The 21,508-nt window shown below is 36.2% G+C and overlaps 1 protein-coding gene across 1 annotated transcript; it reads left to right on the top strand.

Moving 5' to 3' along the window:
• Positions 1-1,540: 1,540 nt before the first annotated feature.
• Positions 1,541-15,749, top strand: LOC147469389 (E3 ubiquitin-protein ligase TRIP12-like). Its single transcript, XM_086549863.1, has 8 exons — positions 1,541-2,398; positions 2,520-2,623; positions 3,459-3,756; positions 4,067-4,595; positions 11,099-11,290; positions 11,563-11,709; positions 12,134-12,449; positions 13,035-15,749. The coding sequence occupies exons 1-8, from the start codon at positions 2,268-2,270 to the stop codon at positions 13,229-13,231; spliced, it is 1,914 nt and encodes a 637-aa protein (XP_086405989.1). The 5' UTR covers positions 1,541-2,267; the 3' UTR covers positions 13,232-15,749.
• The last annotated feature ends 5,759 nt before the right edge of the window (positions 15,750-21,508 follow it).

The raw sequence follows: 21,508 nt of genomic DNA, 5'->3' as shown, positions 1-21,508 counted from the left end.
CGAACATACAGACAGACAACCACACACAGACAGACATACAGACACACAGACAGAAACACAGACAAACACACACAACACACAGACAGACACACAGACACACAGACTAAAAGAAACACAGACAGACAGACACACAGACTAAAAGAAACACAGACAGACAGACACACAGACTAAAAGAAACACAGACAGACAGACAGACACACAGACTAAAAGAAACACAGACAGACAGACACACAGACTAAAAGAAACACAGACAGACAGACAGACACACAGACTAAAAGAAACACAGACAGACAGACAGACACTCAGACACAAAGAAACACACACACACAGACAGACACACAGACACACACAGACAAGACACACAGACAGACACACAGCCACAGCCAAGCAGACACACAGACAGACACAGACACACACACACAACAGACAGAACACAGACAGACACATAGACACAGACAGACACACAGACAAACAGACAGAGACACACAGCAGACAGACAGACACACAGAAACAACAGACTTACATACAAACAGACACACAGACAGACACACAGACCCACAGACCGACAGACAACACAACACAGACACAACAGACACACAGACAAACAGACAGACAGAGAAAGTAACAGACACACAGACAGACACACAAGACACAGACACCGACAGACACACAGACACACACAGACAAGACAGACAGACAGACAGACACACAGACAACAAACAACACACACACACACGCAGACAGACAGACACAGACACACAGACAGACACACAGACAAACAGAACAGACACACACACAGACACACAGACAGACACACAGACACACAGACAGACAGACACACAGACACACAGACAGACACACAGACACACAGACACACAGACAGACACACAGACACACAGACAGACAGACAGACACAGACAGACAGACACACAGACACACAGACAAACCTCCCTACAGACAGACAGCCACACCTCCAAACAGACAGACAGACAGACAGACACACAGACAAACCTCCCTACAGACAGACAGACAGACACACAGACAACAACCAGAAGAGCAACACACAGACACACAGACACACAGACAGACAGACACACAGACACACAGACAGACACACAGACACACAGACACACAGACACACAGACAGACACACAGACAGACACACAGACACACAGACAGACACACAGACACACAGACAGACACACAGACACACAGACAGACAGACAGACAGACAGACAGACACACAGACAGACAGACACACAGAACAAACACAGACACACAGATAAAACAGACACACAGAACAGTCACACAGACACACAGACAGACACACAGACAACAACAGACAACACACAGACACACAGACACACACACAACACACAGACACACAGACAGACACACCGACACCACAGACAGACACACGAACCGAAGAACACAACACACATCAACACAGCCACCGACACACAACGACGACACGAACAACACGAACAGACACACAGACCAACTCACAGACACACCAGACAGACACACAGACACACAGACAATGTGATTGTATGCAAGCATTTGAAGAGTGTGTGATAAATTGTGAGTTTTTGGTTTAAATGTGATCAATCATACATTCGTTCAGGAAACGTGATTAGCCATACATTCATTCAGTAAATTGAAACATTTCCAGTATTGCTCTGTCATATACATGGATGTATGTTTACACTGTGATAGGGTAAGGTTAGCTTAGGAATGCAATTAATCCTATATAAACTTATTGCAACGTTTTTAATGGTTTTTAATACTGTGGATGATTTTAGTCAGATTTGCCTTGTGGATTTTGAACTTTCCTCAGTATATGCTCTCAGATGACAAGCCGCTGGCAACAACCCCTTGGCTGCAGCAACTTGTTGAACTTGGAATCCGTACATTTCAGGCGAGAAGCCTATTCACTACTCTACTTGAGTTTTTGAGTTTGTTTGTTCTGATCATGTGCAGATTACTTCACAAAGAGAGTTTTCATTTAGAAATACAGTCATAGTAGGAAAGTGTAATTTTACATTTACAGTTTGTGGAAGACTTTTCTCAGTTTGATAAGCAAGAGCAGGATTAGAGTTTCAGAGATATTGCTAATGGAAGTGTAAGTTAGGAGAATTTATTTCAGTGAAAACATAACAAGAATGAAATGTGATTAATCATTCACACAGGCTGCAGTATCTGTCAACCAGAGCTCTTCAAGTCATAAACTCCAGTTTGTCATTGGGGATCACGTCTTGCCGTACAATATGACCGTTTACCAAGCTATTAGACAGTTCTCCTCACCATCTGATGCCAGTGCCTCAGAAGCAGACACGGATACAGAAACCCCCATCTCACATTCAGCCATATGGCTGCAAACCCATACAATATATTACAGGTAAGTTTTCTTTTTTTCTTTTTTTTTTCTGTTATACATTGATGTAACCTTGATCAGTTAATTAACAGACCTCGGTATCAACCTTTCTCCATGTCATTCATTAATTATTTATTACCATCAGACCTGTACAAGAAGAGGAGCAAAGTCGTAGTTCAGGAGGGAGGAAGGGCAAGGCTGGAGGATCAAAACCCAGCCCCAAGAAGAAAGCAGATGCCCATGTTGGAGGTTGATATGAATTTATAATTTGTTACTATTTACTGTTATTCATATGTATATAATAAATCACTGCCATAATATGAAAGAAAAACTCGCGACATTTCAAACTTTTAGTAAAAGTTCCTCATTAGGCGTAAACCAAAAAATGGTTTGCTTAAGCCTGATGTGGAACTTTCACTAAAAGTTTGAAACGTTGCAAGTTTTTCCTTTCATATTGTGGCAGTGTTTTATTATATCTGGTTTGGGCACGTTACTGTGTTTGACAGACAGACAGACAGACAGACACACAGACACACAGACACACAGACACACACACACACACACACACACAGACACACAGACACACACACACACACACACACACACACACACAACACACACACACACACACACACACACACACACACACACACACACACACACACACACACACACACACACACACACACACACACACACACACACACACACACACACACACACACACACACAGACACACACACACACACACACACACACACACACACAGACACACACACACACACACACACACACACACACACACACACACACACACACACACACACACACACACACACACACACACACACACACACACACACACACACATACATACACAGACAGACACACAGACACACACACACGCACACACACACACACATGCACACACGCACACACACACTTCTCCAGACTATGGAAAAAAAAAAAGGTTTCTTCTTTTATGAAAATTCAAAACTTTCTTGTAATAACTTTCTGCTGTGAGAAATATTGATTTTGAAGAATTTACTGTTACACACTTACTAATGCATCTCTTACTTTTCAGATGGTAGTATTGTGGGAGGAAACAATAGTGTTCTGGACCAGTACCTGACTGCTAGCCTACCAGCCAGTGTGACTGTAAGTGACCCGAGCTTAGAAGTGCTGGCATTGTTGCGAGTTCTCCACGCTCTCAACCGCCATTATGGTGCCCTCTACCCCCCAGCCACTTACCCGTCCCCACTACCAACTGCCGAGTTCACAAACTTGAAACTGACAGCCAAAGCAAATCGGCAGTTGCAGGACCCTCTGGTGATAATGACTGGCAATGTACCACCGTGGTTGCCTCAGATTGCTTATGCATGGCAAGTATTCTTTTTCAATTTGTTGGTATTTTGCACATTTTATAATTGGGTTAACAACCAACATTGTTGAAGGTATCCTTTTTTTTTCTTTACCCTTATCTACCTCCTTTTCCATTGTGAAATTTAAATAGTAAGCTTTAATGTTTAAACTGATAGGAAGGGTTTCTTGCTATTTTTGTCTGATTTAAAGTAAGAATTCACTTTTTAGGGAAATTAAAGATTCATAAAACTTGATATAAGTTTTGTAGTAATGATGTAAATATTTGTGCACAATTTATTTCTAACAATTCTTTCCACTTTGCTCTTTCAGTCCTTTCCTGTTTCCCTTTGAGACTCGACAGTTACTGTTTTATGCAGTGTCCTTTGATCGGGACCGAGCTTTACAACGACTTATGGACTCTTCTCCTGAGCTCAACTCTGTGGATAGTAGTGAAAGAGTCACCCCGAGACTCGAAAGACGCAAGAGAACTGTCTCTCGTGACGATATTCTCAAGCAGGCAGAGGCTGTGATTAGTGAACTGGCTTCTTCAAGGGCCATGCTAGAAATTCAGTATGAAAATGAAGTTGGTACAGGCCTAGGACCTACTTTAGAATTTTACGCGCTTGTATCCAAAGAACTCCAGAAAGCCGATCTAGAGCTTTGGCGGGGTGAAACAGTGACAGTGGAAGAAAGAACTGAAGAAAATAGAGGAAAGGCAGTGAAGTACGTGAATGCCAGTCAAGGCTTGTATCCTATGCCTGTGCCCAGAAACATGAAATCTGCCCAGATGACAAAGTTGAGAGCGAAGTTCAGATTTCTCGGAAAATTCATGGCAAAAGCTGTTATGGATTCCAGAATGGTAAGTAGGATTGTCTTTGTTCATTGTTAAAGCTCTTCTCTGTATAAGAAATGAATGAGGCCTGAGGATCTAATGGTAACTTCCATATTGATAACAAAAAACATTTATAACAATTAGACTATGTAAATGTTGTAGATATTTATTGATTTTTTAAAGTTTATGGTGCTTTTTTTGTTTTTTTCATATATATAAAAACAGACAGAGTAAACACTTCTCACAGTTTAACCTATTGGTCGCGGTATTAAAAAAATGTTTGTGCAGTAAGATGGCTGTTTTACATGTCTGGCATCCGCTGTTAATGGGTTAAAGGGACTGTGAAAGTATTGTGAGAAGTGAAATTAGAAAAGGTATTTATTTAAACAATGAGAAATTATTCAGTACTAGTGATGTGGGGGGAAGGGGTGGGACCTCGTTGAGCCTTAATTTCTAAGCAGTGTCGTGCATTACAAGTACCTAACCTACTTGATCCTTTTCTGTTCATAAAACCAACAACAACAACAAAAACCTTTTATGGTACAATGCTTGTTGTGACAACACTGTATAATCTAAAAAATACAATGGGCACTTGACAGAATTAAGTGCAGACAGTCAATGTTTGTCATCATCCTCAAGCTGAAAATGCATATGTGATATGTTTATGATGTGTCAGTATTCATAGTTTACTTTGAGCCACATTCCAATGTCTGTTTAAACCAAGCAAAATAACAAATATCTTTGTTTATAGTTTTGGGGATGTTGTGTGTAAACGAAAAGACAAAAATGCACACTTATGGCTCAAACCATTCAATAGCATCAGCCAATAGCTCGTGCCAAACACAAAATGGCTTGCCAATTGTTTGGATCCAATTGTTAGAATATGGTTAGAGTCTAAGAAAGTGGTCAGTATGCAATCGAAGTTGCAAATAATGTACCCTGACTATTTAGAGGAATAACCTGGTAGATATTAGGTAGATATTAATGAAATCATGGAAGTGTGAATTTAGTATATGTATGCAAATATATATGCTTGCTTCATTGATGCAGTTAAGTTTCTGAGGCAGCAGGACCGCTGTTTCAGGATATATTTATAGTAAGAATGTCTCCCGTTTGGGATTATATACTGATAGTGTAGCCAGATACAACACCTTGTCAGCAATATCATCACTCTAGACCTTATGCTTGAAAATTGATAGCCTGAATGAGCAATTCATGAATTTTGGATTCATCCCTATTGTAAGGTAAATAGTTCCCAATTTTTCAACTTTGTGAAAGTTGTAGTTTAGTATTGTAGTATAGACACAATATCATTTGATCATTTAGGTTAGAATCTTACGGTAAGGAGGTAACATAGGTTTATGACAATTTTTATATGTGTAATACAAATGCAGATTACACTTCACATGTTTTCTATACACTTATAAACCAATCAGGGATGTTGCATTTTAGGACAGAAACTCAGAAAAGAAGCTTATAGTCTAGACCAGTATTAAAAAAGTATCTGTAATATGATTATCTTTATGGGTATACAAGGGCAAAGACTATTTTGTTAAGAACAGGAATCAAACTGAGAGACTAGCATAAATGCACTGACCTGCAAATTTCATTAGTAATACCTTTTCATAATGATGATGATAATTATTACTATGCAACATTAACCCCTAGCTGCATGTAGTTTAGGATTTTTTAAGCTTCACCAAGGCCAATTTTATAAGGCATTTCAAGAGTTGTATATCAAATACATAATGCCCAGTGAAGCATCAAAGTTTTAAAAATCAAAGGATAATGGGAATAAACTACCATGCTTATAATACATGCAAATATTGCAAAAGTAAAGCAAAAACAAAAAGGGGTATTTCATATAAAACTGAAATATTCATGTAGGTGTATAAATGCTATAATGTGGGGAAGTGAAATAAGAGAAGAAAAGATGGATTGGGTTTGCCTACATGAATAGAGTACTTGAAATGCAATTTCACACTTTTAACATTTCATTCACAAGAAGAAAGAGGCAGAGAACATGGCTGTATGATTGGCTTAGAGTGACTAGGGCCTAGTAGGGGCACAGTCATTTAGGGCTGATATTGTGATGTAGCTAGAGAAAATGCAAATAGAACATGCAAATAGGATGCCTATGAAGCAAAAATAGTATATTTTGTTATAGAATACAATGAAATATTTACTTAGATGTATGAATGATAAAAAGACATTGATATGCCATAAGGCAGGTATACTCTATGTAGTGTAAGAGTTTTGTGTGGTGAACAGGATATGGTTAGTACTAGAATGACTATTTTACTGTCACAATATTTAATTCACAAGAAGGAAGAATGAAAAAAAAGAGATAGGGAACACAGCTGTGTGATTGAATGAGGGAGAGGAGGGCCTACAAGAGTGATATGGAGCTGATATTGTGGCTAGAGGAAACTTGTCAAACAGTACCACAAATATTAGTAGACACTCCGTATGTCTTATCACGGTGAATAAAACTGATGCTCAGGCCTAGGTGTGCCATGATTGTGGCGAATAGGATAATAGGTGTTAATGCCATGGGTTTTTAGCAAATAACAAAGTACAAATGAAGACACTTGAATGAAGAAACACTGATGTCTTATATACATCCCTGTCTAAGGTCTGGAACCAGCTGAGCCATGGCATGCGTAAATGCCATCCAGTATTCAGCCTCATTTTGGCACTATCACAGGAAGGCAAATTTTTGTACACTTTCTACACACTACATGCATATTGTGTTGCCATCTTAATCTGTACTTTCTACAAAATAGGATAGGTCCCAATTATATAGAGTTCTTGAATTATTATTAAGATTTTAGTAAAGGAGAATAACACTCTCTCTCCTTTGTCTCATTACCTACATTCATGCACCAACTAAAGAAACACTTGCCTGTTATCTATTAGTATGCCATCATCAGTTCCATAATATTCTGGTAGGATTGTTTTATATCTTCTTCAGCTGAGATAAGAATTACTGTAATAGTAGCAAGCTCTGATATTCCTGTTCTTTACAGATGTATGTGTGCTCATGTGAGAGGTATTTCAGGAAAATGCGAAGAAAATATATTTTAGAAAATACAACAAACTTTTCCCTTGTGTGGTAACCCCCTTAGCAATATGCCAAAATGTAATTTATAGCATTTCTGTTATGCTCATATAGCATGAATTATATTGTTACCATTTTTTATACTTAAGTAAATTTGCACATTCAGTAAATTACATTGTTGTACTGACATTAAACCTTGTTGATATAGAGGAAGATTACTCTCTTTTTTTTCTGTTACTCAACACATTGTTAAAAATTAAGGGCACTAGCATTTAATTTGTTTGTTTTCTGTTCTTTCAATATGGTTACTTTAGGGCACTACTTTCTAGTGACATGTAAAAAAGTTACGAAGGGCTCTAAGGTTGTGGTATTTTGAGATCCAATTTTAGGGTTGAGTTTTGCTGGATGTCATGTTTTAGAGAGGAACATTGGATAACTCGATAACTTGTTATCCTATAAAGTGAGGCAAAAGACGAATCAAAATGTATGAAATCAACACGTAAAAAATTTATCAAATGTCATATACAAGGTAATTTTGAATTAAAGAAGATTTAAAGAATGATTAAAGCATTTAAGGTTTTCAGCTGATTGAAAACAATTCAATCTAGATAAGAATACATGTAGTAAAGAATTCATAAGAAATTTTGCAAAATCAACATTAGCTGGGATAGAATATGGGAAAGCAGCCTGTATTGTTTTTGAGTGGTAATGCTTAATGATTGAAGCTTGATATATCAAAACTATTTTTTTTTTTTTGCAAAAAAAACAAACAAAAAAAAACAGAAAATAAATAAATAAAGAAGGAAAGAAAATGTAACTTGAGTTGTCAGTGAAATCACATGAAATCCATTATGAGAAATTTTGAGGCATAAATCTTGTTAATTTCATTTTGTTTTTCTTAGATTTTTGATAGCTTAAGCATTTTAACTTATTTTTTCTTACATTAGTTTTTATGTGTATTTTTGTCTACTTTTTTATGAATGTTTTTCTTATTGAGGGACTGGGAGTGGTGAGCCTTCTCTTTATCAAATGAAAAGGTTCAGAATATGTGGGGGTGGAGGCCATTAGATAAAAATGACCAAGAATTGTTTCGTGGGAAAATGGTAGTTGTTTCAAATATAATTCCCCAGAATTTATTATGCTATTCTGTTGTCAGGTTTTGGCATTTTTTATTGTTATACAGAGAGGGTTATATTTGGCAATTGATTGGTAGAGTTGTAATAGAATTTGTGTTACTTTTTGGCTTGGATGATATTTTCAAGGGCAGGTCGTCATATTACGTTTTCTTGTTTCCTTTATTGGTTTGAGTTAGTATTAACACCATTACGGCAATACTGGGATGTACCAGTCATGCTCCTGCCTGCTGTGACTGAGCAGCCTACCTTGATTAACCTGAATGAATCACTGTCAAGTTGTTATGGATACTGTAAGGCTTTATCTCTTGCACCTAGTTCAGCTGATAGGTAACCCAGGTTGGCCACATTGTTGACTCATTAACCCATTGGTGCCGGTTGACTCGATGACACGTATTGTGGTTTTTGCGTCAGATGCCCGGGAAGAGCTATGAGGGCAAGCCGCGCGCTCGGGTTGAGCGAGCGGGCAGCCCAGGCTCGCGGCTTGTGCATCCGAGAATCTCGAGACGGTAGGCTTATGCGTTTGAGAACCCCGGTATTGCGACCGTGCAAAGCCGGAACGGCCCCAGCGTGAATGGTTTAATGGAAGGCTGTCATCAGGGTAAAAGGATTTTTAAATGGGTTCTTTTTCTTTTAATGTTCCTGCCTGCGAGGTTTGCTGCTTAACTTTTTACTAATCGTAGTGTTTTATGGGAGATAGATGTATTGGTCCATGGTTTTAGTAACATCTACAATATACAAGCTTGTAGTCCTTGAAGAAATTACTAAATTGGATTATTTCCCCTATTTGGAGTAGGAAATTATGAGAAGAAAATGAAAAAGTTTCCCAAAATGGAAATTTTTAACTCAAAATAGCAAAAATTTGTTAAAACTTTGTTAGCACGTAATGTCAACACTGTTTTAGGAATTTCTTTTATTGATTTTATATGATATGTAGCAAAAAGGGATATTTAGTTAGCCTAGACTGCATTTTATTTTTTATAAATCAGCTTTTGGATATGTTGCACATCTTATGTCATTATGATGCATCAGCTTTCGGGTAGTGTTATGGCTGGTGCTTTAGGACATTCATAGACCATATTAGACATCATCTTTTCTTGTATAGATACTGACCAAGGTATGATTTGTGAAGTTGGTCCCTAAATATTTAGTAGGACAGATAGGATTTCTTAAATTGTGTTCTTTTGTATGTGTTAGCAAGTTTGTTTATTAGACTTATGATTTTAGTCTAAAAAAAATACCGTAAACATGGCATACAAGCTAATTGAATGTTCAAATAAAAAGTGGTATATGTGGTATGAAATCTGCATGTTACAAGATAACAGAGAAATATAAAATCAGTATTAGACTTTTTTTAAAACTGAGTTTGACACACAAGATGTATGGAAAAACGCCAAAGTATTTTGCTCAGAAAATTATATTACAGCACATAATTTTTGTCACAGTTGTTAGAATGGACATTAGTTACAAAGATGTCTTTATCTGGTCAGACTTTGCTTCATCTTGAAAGTTGTAAAGACAAAGTTCTTGATATATTCTAGTAGCTAGGATTATCATTAGCCCATTTGCGCTGGATGATGTACTGTCACGTCTTGGGAATATTTCGCTCCTACAAGATGACGTCCTATTGTGTCACGATCTTTCCCTCTACATACACATTTTACATAGTTGCATATGTATATACTCATTACAATTAACCCCCTCTGGACGGGTGGTACACCACGGGTACCGCGCATTCAAGGCCCATTCGCAGGGTACCGTCATATGGCTTCGATCATTTAATTGATTTAGGCCTATGCGTTCGAGAGCCCCGGCATTACAACATGCAAGGCTGGAATGCCCCCGGCATGAATGGGTTAAAGAATAAGGCGGGTGTAGAGCGCTCTGAGAACTGTAGTGCGGTATCACACCAGGAGAGTGCATGAAATCTTCAAAGTGTTAGCAGCATCAGGCAAATAGTCAGCCCAGTGGAAATGTGTTAGGTTGGATATTGCTTTGATATTTTCAGTGATGTGAGTTGAATACTCAATGGGAGATATGTTAACAGACTGGTAAAACATGATTTTGATACACTAAAAAGGGGAAAGACTGTAAAATTGTGAAGATTTCCTGATTTGAAGAATGTGTGTAATCACAGTTCTCAAAGTTTGCCAGTGTTATTGACTTGGCATTTGAGTAAAATGTGTGAATAGTTTGTGTGACAATGTCTTCATCATCAAAGGATGGCAAAGAATTCCAAGAGTTTTATGCAACTTTTGTTATTCTGAATCCGGGACATCTGGCTTTCATTCCTGTATTATGCGTGTGAACGTTTGCTTATTCTTTCTAATTTCCAGCTGGATCTTGGCCTTCATGAGTGTGTGTACAAGTGGCTCCTTGCCGAAGAATGGTCACTGGGCCTTGGCGACGTTGTTTCCTTGGATCCAACATTAGGCCAGACTCTCACACGCCTGCATGCTACGGTTTTACAAAAGAAACGTATCGAAGCTCAGGCAGAACAGGAAGGAATCTCAGGGGCCGAGTTACAGGTATGTAGCTTGTCAAAATCATTATGGCAATCTATTTTCCCCATCTACTTTTGCATTTTTTTCTTCTGTACTTTCTTTTGCTTTTAATCTTGTTTTCTTTTTATTTTCCTTTTTTTCTAATGCAAATGAGAATGAGTAATTCCTCAATGCAAGATATGTAATTGATTTTCAATATTACATCTTCAGAATAATTTGAACTAATTTATGGTTGTAAAAGTCTGCAGAATATGCCTTTCTTTTTTGTTTTCTGAAACATTTGTTACTTCTTTTAGGTTCGACTGGAAGCCCTAACTGTAGACGGATGCAGTGTCGAAGACCTTGCGCTTACCTTCACATTACCTGGCTATCCTAACATTGAGTTCCGAAAGGGTGGCTCAGACATTGCTGTCACTGTACATAACCTTGATCAGTACCTACAGGTAAGAACATTTAAAGAGGGGAAACTGGAAGTGGAATTCCACAGTGATAAACATTTCTAGGAAAGTATTGAGGGTAAGATTATCCATTTCCTGGAATGAGAAGAAAGAAATGGCACTGGCACTTCATTTTGATATTTTGAAACTTGTTTGTGTATTTTGTTTTATGGAGTTACATGATATAATGAAAGAAGTTTATTTTTCTGAATGTTTATTAAGGTTTGGAAGTTTGAGAAAACCCTTGCTACTTATATTTGAATGAAATTAGTAAGGGAAACATACTAAATGGTATCCTTAAAATAACTTTCTACTTCTTTGATTCAGTACAGGATTTTGAAGTAAATTAAAAGATAAGAGTTACAGTCTGTGTGTGCCAATGAATTTTTTATATTTGTGTCTTTCTGTTAAAGTTCAAACTTGCTTCCAGCTTGTTATAGAGTGGCTGGTCCGAGAGGGAGTCAGAAGGCAGATGGAAGCCCTGCGAGAAGGGTTCGAGTGTGTCTTTCCTCTGACTCAGCTCCGAGTCTTCTACCCAGAAGAGCTTGAACAACTGTTCTGTGGCTCCTCGGATGCCTCGAAGTGGGACATGAAGCAACTTGCCGAATGTTGCCGTCCAGACCATGGATATACGCACAACTCTAGGGCGGTTAAGTTCTTGCTGCAGATCATTGCAGACTATACACCAGCTCAGCAGAGATCCTTCTTACAGTTTGTTACAGGTTCACCAAGGCTGCCTGTTGGAGGTTAGTGATCTTTTTTTTTATTTTTCTCAAGACCAAAAAATGTATGAAGATTTAAATAAGAGATAGAAATTTATGTTTTTATAATCAGAGAGGCGAAATGGAAATGTATATGGCATTGTGTTTTTAGTGATTATTCATTATAAGATTTAGATGAAGTAATTTCACATAGATCAGTTGTTCTCATTCTAGGGGACACAAGGCCAGAGAAAAAGTAGCTCATGCAGACTTGAAATAAGTTTTTCCTTTTGATTGGGGGGGGGGGGGGGATTTTTAATTTTTTGGTTAGAGGTGCATGTAGGTTTGGGACATGGAAGCAGAGAAAATCAGAGGGGTCCTGGTAGTAAAAGGATTAGGAACCACTATTGTAGAATGTGAACCTGTACGTGGTCTACAATAGAACAAAATACTCTTTAAATCTGTCAAATGTTTTTCTAGGAAATCCTGTTTTTGTTAGTTTGATTTCATAAAACTTTTGATTTATTACCTATGAATCATTACTTATTCCAAAGGTTTGTTATGGTGATAATTGTTTTGTAAATGCATTTTTACAAAACGTTAATGCAATTTTCCATGTCATTTTTACAGGTTTCAGAAGTCTGTCTCCAGCACTTACCATTGTAAGGAAAACTTTTGAAGCAGGAGAAAACCCTGACGATTTCTTACCTTCGGTGATGACCTGCGTTAACTACCTGAAACTACCAGACTACTCCAGTATTGATATTATGAGTGCCAAATTGGAGATAGCGGCCAGAGAGGGCCAGCACAGCTTCCACCTCTCATAGGAAGTTTTTGGACCGGCAGATGATGCTCAACCCACCAATTTTTGGGCTTCACATTGTGATATTCTATGATTTTTATTTTTATTTTTTTTTCCGTCAATTACTACCTTTTTTGTTATTTGTTTTTTGTTTTGTATTTTTTTAAATGTATTTGGTGCATTGTGTCCAACATCAATTCATCCTTAAGGTAGAGAGTGACAAGAAGAGTTAAAACTGGTGTGAATATGCTTTTTAGTTCTCGGAACGAATGCCGAAAGGCAAGCATTTACAGTACTGAAAAAAGGAAGCATGGGAGTGACAACTAATTCTCATTTGTGATTTATATAGCATTCCTGGGGATGTATTCTTTATTGTGCCTGGTGACAGTTTCTCAAGGTATCTCCATCTCATGGCCCAAGCCTCAACTCTACAGTTTTAATTTATTATGTGAATATGTAGACCAATAGTTAAACTAAATAACTGCTGGGTGTTCAATGATAAATATCCCAGCCTGTCATAGATATATGTATGTGAGAATTTAATAACCTTGAAAATTGAAAAAAAAAAAAAAAAAAAAAAAAAAAGTTCCTTGTTTGATCACAAATACCCCTTTATTATTCTGGACACTTTAAAAGACATTAGAGAAGGAGTTTACTGTATTTGTGGAAAGTGAACTGTGATATCCCCATTTTTCAATTTTCCACAAGCAGCTTGGCTTCAGACGGCTGGTTTTTGGTTTCAGCTGCGTAGTGATTGTGATGTTGGGCACGCTGGAGAACTAGGATCCAAGCACATTTTTTTATGGAAGATTTCAGGCCGTGGATTTTCATCCGTTTGCGTGTATTCAGATGAAGACATAATCTCACAGAGCATTAAGATGATAAATGATCTCGTCATTGTTTCCATTTGGAGAATGTCGTGTTTGTTTTCTTGTTTTTATGGCCCACGTTTTATTGGTATGTTGTTAAGGTGTGGGTCATTGTTAGGATTTAATTCAATTTTTTTTTTCTTTCTTTTTTTTCTTTTTTTTTTTCTTTTTTTTGTACATATGATTTACTCATTTTAAATGAGACCAAAAGGCAATTTAGTTTGGTTAGTGGACAATGACAAAGTAACCATCTGAGGATTATTTGTGGGGGATCTCTCTCAGTAACATTGCTTATAAATGTCAATCCTAGTCATTTGAAAGATAGCATCACAGTGGACCCAAATGTATTGCAGTAAAAGCTTTTGTGAAACAGATTCAGCAAGGCCAAGATGCATTTTTTTCTGTAATTGTAGATTTAATACTTGAGGAAAATTATTTTCAGCCCTTTAAAAAATGCATTGATTTTTTCTGAGATATTGTTTAATTACCATGCTCCTCTGAGAATTTTGTATAAAGCTTTGATTTTTTTCTCCTGTCAGAACTGCAGGTCAGTTAAAAATGGAAGAGTGGGCATTAATTGATTTACTGAGACAAGGGAATTAGTGGTGGGAGTGTATCATAAGCTACAATGAAATATTGCATATAATATGCTGTTCATGCATTCAGTAATGTGACTGTAAGGAGGAGGAGGACTTGCCCAAACTTTGGTAGGTTATAGTAATGTTCCCTATTTATATTTTGGTGATACCAGAACGATTAAGTGTTATAATTTCTCAGATAAGCATTGACAACAGATGTGAATGAAGTTTTTGAGAGCTCTTGATGCCTTATGGATGAAAGGAGCATGGTTACAAAAAAATGAAGAAAATCAGTTATGCATAGCAACCACAAAGTTTTGTCAGCAGTGTTGCATTGGTGTCAGACACACCTGTTTTAGGTTTTATCACTGAAACCATCTGCAGTATTGAGTCCATCTTAATTTGCTGTTACTTTTGGGTATTCTTTTGTTACTTGAGACCTGCTGGATTGGCCGTAAAACAATTGCTCTCAAAGTTTGTTTATTTTTTATTGTTAAATGGATAATTTTTATTTATTTGTAGTATTTTTTGGCAGTCTGCATCACAGGTGTTGAACCATGAGCTTCTTTTTTCTTCTTCTTTGTCTTTTTCTTCTTCCTTTTTGATGTGTGGAGGAAAGGCAGGTTGATTTGTATGCCTGAATTGAGCATAAGTAAGTTCAGTAAGTATAAGTTATGATGACTTCCTCAGCGCAGACTTTTGGGTCATTGGTTTCTGAGTGAATATTGGTATTACAATGTCTGCCCATGCTTTTTCACCTGTCATTCTGAACTGGCCATACATTGATGCTCCCGGCATGTCCATTATATATATCTTTTGAGTACATGTCATGTTTATCAGTGCCTACCTTAAATTGATGTATATTGTAAGTATATAAAGAAATCACATAACTGTAATACACAGTACATAATAGTTTTTACAGAAAACAAATGTGATAATGTAATCAGTACCCAAGAACATGTCGCTATGAATGTGTAAGCGAAGTTTTTGTATTTGCCTTGTGAACCTCAGTTTATTATGGTAGAAACTTTTGTGATAGTAATTTTTTTAGTCACTTTCTTTTTGTGTGTCATTGAGTATTAAATTCAGCACATGTGGAAGTTTTTAAATCAACCTTGGCTCACCATTTTTGTTTTTATTTTCTCAAGATTATCAGGTAAATATTTATTATTATTTTTTTCTTTTTTTCTTTTTTTTCCCATTGACATGTGATGTATTACTTTTCAGTGATTTTAGCACATGATTTCATATCTTTATGAAATGCTTTAAACTGTGAAAGTGTGTATTGCAGTGAAATAAAGAAAATATTAGTGAAACAAATGAATAAGCATAGGCTAATTTTTTTAATCAAAACTTTCCCAAGACGAAATGCATATATGAACTAAGATGGTTGCTCTGAGCCATTTGGTCTTTGTATTAAACACAACCTAATTACAATTACAGGATTTGTACCAGTACTAATCAGCAGAGAACTGTAAGCATAACTTAGCAAATTATGATATTTCATTATAAACAAGAAATAGTAATTTGACCAGGAATTGCAATCTATCTTTGAATGAACTTAAGATGTTAAATCTCTGTATTGTATAAAGAGGAATAAGATGAAAAGCTGTTTTCTTCCAAGGAGTTGCAGATTGTAAGCATTGAGTAACTTAACAAGTATATTTTATTGCAAACTTACTGATGATTGCTCCAATGTGATTTAGATGTGAATTGCACACACAAGATTTCAGTTAGGGGAGAAATTAAGAGTAATATGGTGTAGAATTGAACTAATAAAGATAAATTCAAACTTGTGGGAAAAAGTATATGCATCAATCTACAGTTAAAAGGACAAAGATGAGCACAGCTGCTGGACACAAACAAGCAATATGACATAAATCTTAAGAGGAAAAAATATGCTTAGCTTGAAAAAAATGTAATCCATGATAAGGATTACAGTACAGTACGTTATTCATAACTGGTTGTATGGTGTATGTATTTGTTTGCGTATTTTTGTTTTCTGTTTGTGAGCATGTGGATGATTGTTAAATTAGTTATGGTTGAATTGGTTTGATAAAAACAAAGAAACCCAAAAAAAAAAAAAAAAAGTGTATCCTACCTTTCACCACCTATGTATAATTCGAAAACATTTTTAGAGGATCTCGGTACACACAATAATAATTACTTGAAAAGTGCAAGTGAACTTGGAGTTTGCTCGAACACAGACATTACAAAAATCTGTTACTAAGTTGGAACAACAAAGTTTATTTATTTTGAATGTTTGGGAAAACTAAACTAGTATTCCATCTAATTTTCATAATGACTTCTTGAACTAAAATAAGTGTTTTCTTGTATGAAACCATTTTTGAAAAAATAGTGACTGGTATTTTTTGTTTGAAACACAGCGAACAAAACGTGCAATTTATTGAATTCTTGTTATGCTGATGAAAAAAATTCGAGCCCTTTCTTTTACTATTTTCACACACCAACGAATATAAGGAAAAAGAAAACCCTAAAGGGCAAAATTGTACTGCATTGATTACTCCAGTAGTGTGAGTTGTATTTAAACAAAACCGAAACCCCCACAAAATAACATGTTCATTATAAACATGGAAGTATTGGCATAGTCGATTTCATCTAGATCTGACCGTAAGGTATTGATGAAGGGGGGTATGGGCCTATTACTGGGTCGTGATTGGCTGAAAATCACCAGTCTGATATCTGAGTTTCTTGTGATGAATATTTAAGATCTCAAATGAGTGATATATATGATACAGATGTACAAAGGACCCTTAACGCACCCATATATATCCAAAGAATCAGATTTGCCCTGATGTTATACAATGCAAGCACATGAAAAATCAAGCTTGTACCAAACACTTGTCCGAATGCACACACAAAGAACAGACCTCAAATAAGTATTAATTTTCTCATGAAGGTTCCCAAGCAAGACATCAGGCTGTAAATTTGCAAATAAAATATTCATAATTTGTTGCATGTAAATTATGCAAAGTGACAAAATGTTAAAGTAAAGTTTGTGTTTTGTTCACTATATTAAGATGCCAGCTCCGATGTTCAGATGCATGTTATTTTGAATACTATGCATGTAGTTAACATGCTGTTAATTATCAAAGTCTTTTATATTTGCTTTTCCATCGCCAGATGTCTTTTCATATACTTGGAATGATAGAAAGCCCCATTGCTTTTTGCGTTCAATTAGACTAGTGTCTTGGTTACATGGTTGTCTTGTGTTCTTGCATTGCATGGTATTGATGCAAATCAGCATGTTCGGGATTTATAATGATAAGTAAGGGTTCTTTGCTATCCACACATTCAAATTAATTACTGCATTAATGGCTTGAATATTTATCACTAATAACTAACGACAGCAGACACACAGATTTTAAGCCAAACACGAACCCACACATCACTAAAATTTCCGGTATTCAGTGGACAGATAAGAAAATACAGACCATAGCCTGATCTAGTGTAAAAGGATACTTAATGTACATACACCATAAATGCAATTAGTTTTTTTTTACTTTCTCCAGGAAAATCAAAGTATATAAGATAAAAATGGAGTAACATCTATCTATATCTATCTATCTATACCTATCTATCTATCTATCTATATGTGACGTATCAACCACATCATCCTAAATATATAGATGATTAATCAACCTTCGAAATCTCGAAACGGTAATATTCAAGGATAGGATTTATCTAAAGTGAATACTTCGAAAACAGTACCATATTTCACATAAATCCACTCAAAAAACATCGAAAACAGGATTATATTCCAAATATATCTACATTTAAGACTATAAATGAAATTCTTCGATCGAAACTAATTTGTAACACTAGGTTCAATTCTAACATGCTGAACATATGAAAAAGTACAGTTCATTCAAGAAATATTCAACTGAAAAAAGGTCAATACATGGTGTTCTCTTTAAGAGAATCTGTTACATCATAGCTACCCTGCAGCTATGATGTAACAGATTCTCTTAAAGAGAACACCATGTATTGACCTTTTTTCAGTTGAATATTTCTTGAATGAACTGTACTTTTTCATATGTTTAGCATGTGAGAATTGAACCTAGTGTTACAAATTAGTTTCGATTTCATTTATAGTCTACCGCGCATGCTGGTAAAATAGATAAGGAAAAAAATGATACAAATTCAATTCAATAGAATTCCTGCAATTTTTTGTTAAATATGTTCCTAAAATGATGCCAGAAAGCATACCACTAGTATGTTCTACAAATCTCACAAAAAATGATAATCCTAGAGGTTATGAGAACAAGTAGAAATTTAACATAAAGAACAATATAGCCCTTCACGATCATGTAAACTTTATAAATAAATATATAAATATATATATATATATATATATATATATATATATATATATATATATATATATATATATAGATATATATATACTTATATATCTATATCTATCTATATATATATATATATATATATATATACATACATATATATATATATATATATATATATATATATATATATATATATATATTATATATATATATATATATATATGCATGTATATGTATATATTTAGTTACATATATATACATACACACCAAAGGTCATGAGACAGCAGCAGCAAGTCTACTTGATAGATTGTATATAATTAAATATGACATTTGGGATTTGACAAAATGTCACATAATAGAACTGATATGGAAACTGTAGAGGAATTATAGGAAATCTCCTAGAATGGCTGAAGGACTTTTTATATGAAGGACAAATGAGTAAAATAATTAGAGATAACACTTGATGGGGGAAAAGTGAGAAGTGGAGTACCAAGGATCAGTCTTGGGACTAATAATGTTTACAATAGGAAATGAGGATTCTTGACAGTCTCTTGAAAGACCGATTTTTTTTCTCTAAAGGAAGTTACGTCGGGAATATACGAGGTTAGATCAACAAATAGCATGTAGTCAAGTATTGATCCGTGCACGATTGTAAGATAGTAGAAGCAATGCTTAACTAAAGAAAAGACCTTAAATAATTGATAATGGGAACCTGAGTCCAGAGGATTATTAGTCAGAAACATGAAGAGAACAATCTTTTTGATAGAGAGAGCAGTCTTGTTCATAGACGAAGATATGGCAAGGAAAACCATCACGAATATAAGACCAACTCAAGAGTAGTGGTACAGGGTCCTCATTTAAGGAGGAATGGATAAACTTTAAGGGGCTTGAACACACACACACACACACACACACACACACACACACACACACACACACACACACACACACACACACACACACACACACACACACACACACACACACACACACACACACACACACAAGAGAGAGAGAGAGAGAGAGAGAGAGAGAGAGAGAGAGAGAGAGAGAGAGAGAGAGAGAGAGAGAGAGAGAGAGAGAGAGAGAGAGAGAGAGAGAGAGAGAGAGAGAGAGAGAGAGAGAGAGAGAGACGGAGAGAGAGACGCAGATTATCAATTTTGTTGCAGTGCATCGGTGACTATCTAAGACGTATGGAATCTACGGATTGAAAAATAACCTTCCGGGCCTGCACTGGATGGTTCCAAAGGGAAGTACAATACTTTCACCTTCTTTGTTTAACACGGAATTACATACCATTACATATACTAAGTGAATGGGCCACAGAATACATTTTGTAACTGTACTCCATTATGTAAAGTCAGTAATGAAGTCGAGAGCCTATGATAGGGGATACACTGTAATTTGGTATGCAAATTATCTTAAGTGGAGCTAATGCTAATGTACGTATTGAAACATAGTCAAGTCTTCCATTTCGATATGTTTTTAAGAGGTTATATAAGCAAGGAAGTAGCCTCTTTTGTACTAAACAGCATAGTGTATAATGGTTGCTTACCTAACACAAAGTCGACTTTTACTCCCCTTACTCTCTAAAGCTGTTAATTGATATCATTATTAGCATTATTAGAATAATTCATTTGCTATTCATGATATATCGCTCGCTCAAACACACGCACATACATATACATGGGATTTGTGCCTAGGTTAAAACTTCAGGCAAGGTACACTAAGTTGGATTTTTAAAGTTACCCCTCAAAAAGAAAAAAAATCTTTTAAGGTATTGGCTCTTTGAGCTATATATCAACCATACTAATATCTCATCGAATACCATTGTATAAATGTATATCTACAAAGTTTACGGAATCATATACAACCCATTGGAAAACTGACATTATTTCCGCAGTGTTATACTAGACTGACGAACAAGACTGACAATTAGCCATAGAGGTGTACACATACTTGGCAAATACCTTGTCACCGGGGTCAGAGTCAATCACTTACCGCCATTACCCATATCACTAAGTGTGTTTATTATGAGATCGGTCCTTGTTTACGGTACGGTACGGTTGCTCCCCTCTATCGTGAGACATTTCTTTTGATGGTGTAATATGACAACGTATGGCGTTTTTTATTGTGATTCCTTGACGGGTATCTGTGAGATAGTTTGGAGAAGACAGAGGAAATTATATTGATTTATTGATTTTGTTCTTATTTTGCTTTGTTATTCGTGTTTATGCTTATGTACTAGACTATAATAACCATAGTGAATACCTTTGAATTGGGTATATCCTTTGTATACCGTCACAGAGGAAAAAAATCAACATCGCTGAAACAATCTAATTTGCAATAGGTATACGCTAGACATTCAAAAGTGAGAACATAACCGTCACAACCTCCAATAACAAAAGAGGTTCGCGATCGTAACAAACAAGAACACGGATACCCAGTCGCTCAACCAAAACGTCCTCCTATCACAACGCAGAGTTGCTCCAAGTTGCAGCACAGGTTGCAACAAGGGGTCACTAAG

Source organism: Penaeus japonicus, unplaced genomic scaffold, assembly GCF_977035675.1.
Source record: "Penaeus japonicus unplaced genomic scaffold, GWHDUDI00000001_assembly GWHDUDI00000022, whole genome shotgun sequence".
In the NCBI taxonomy this organism is placed as follows: domain Eukaryota; kingdom Metazoa; phylum Arthropoda; class Malacostraca; order Decapoda; family Penaeidae; genus Penaeus; species Penaeus japonicus.
The sequence above is the reverse complement of the archived record's forward strand: the minus strand, read 5'-3'. Positions and strand labels throughout refer to the sequence as shown.

Coding starts and splice junctions, on each gene's coding strand:
- LOC147469389 (XM_086549863.1), top strand. CDS start 2,268: ATGACCGTTTACCAAGCTATTAGACAGTTCTCCTCACCATCTGATGCC. Junction 2,399..2,519: donor ACCCATACAATATATTACAG/GTAAGTTTTCTT, acceptor TATTACCATCAG/ACCTGTACAAGAAGAGGAGC. Junction 11,710..12,133: donor ACCTTGATCAGTACCTACAG/GTAAGAACATTT, acceptor ACTTGCTTCCAG/CTTGTTATAGAGTGGCTGGT.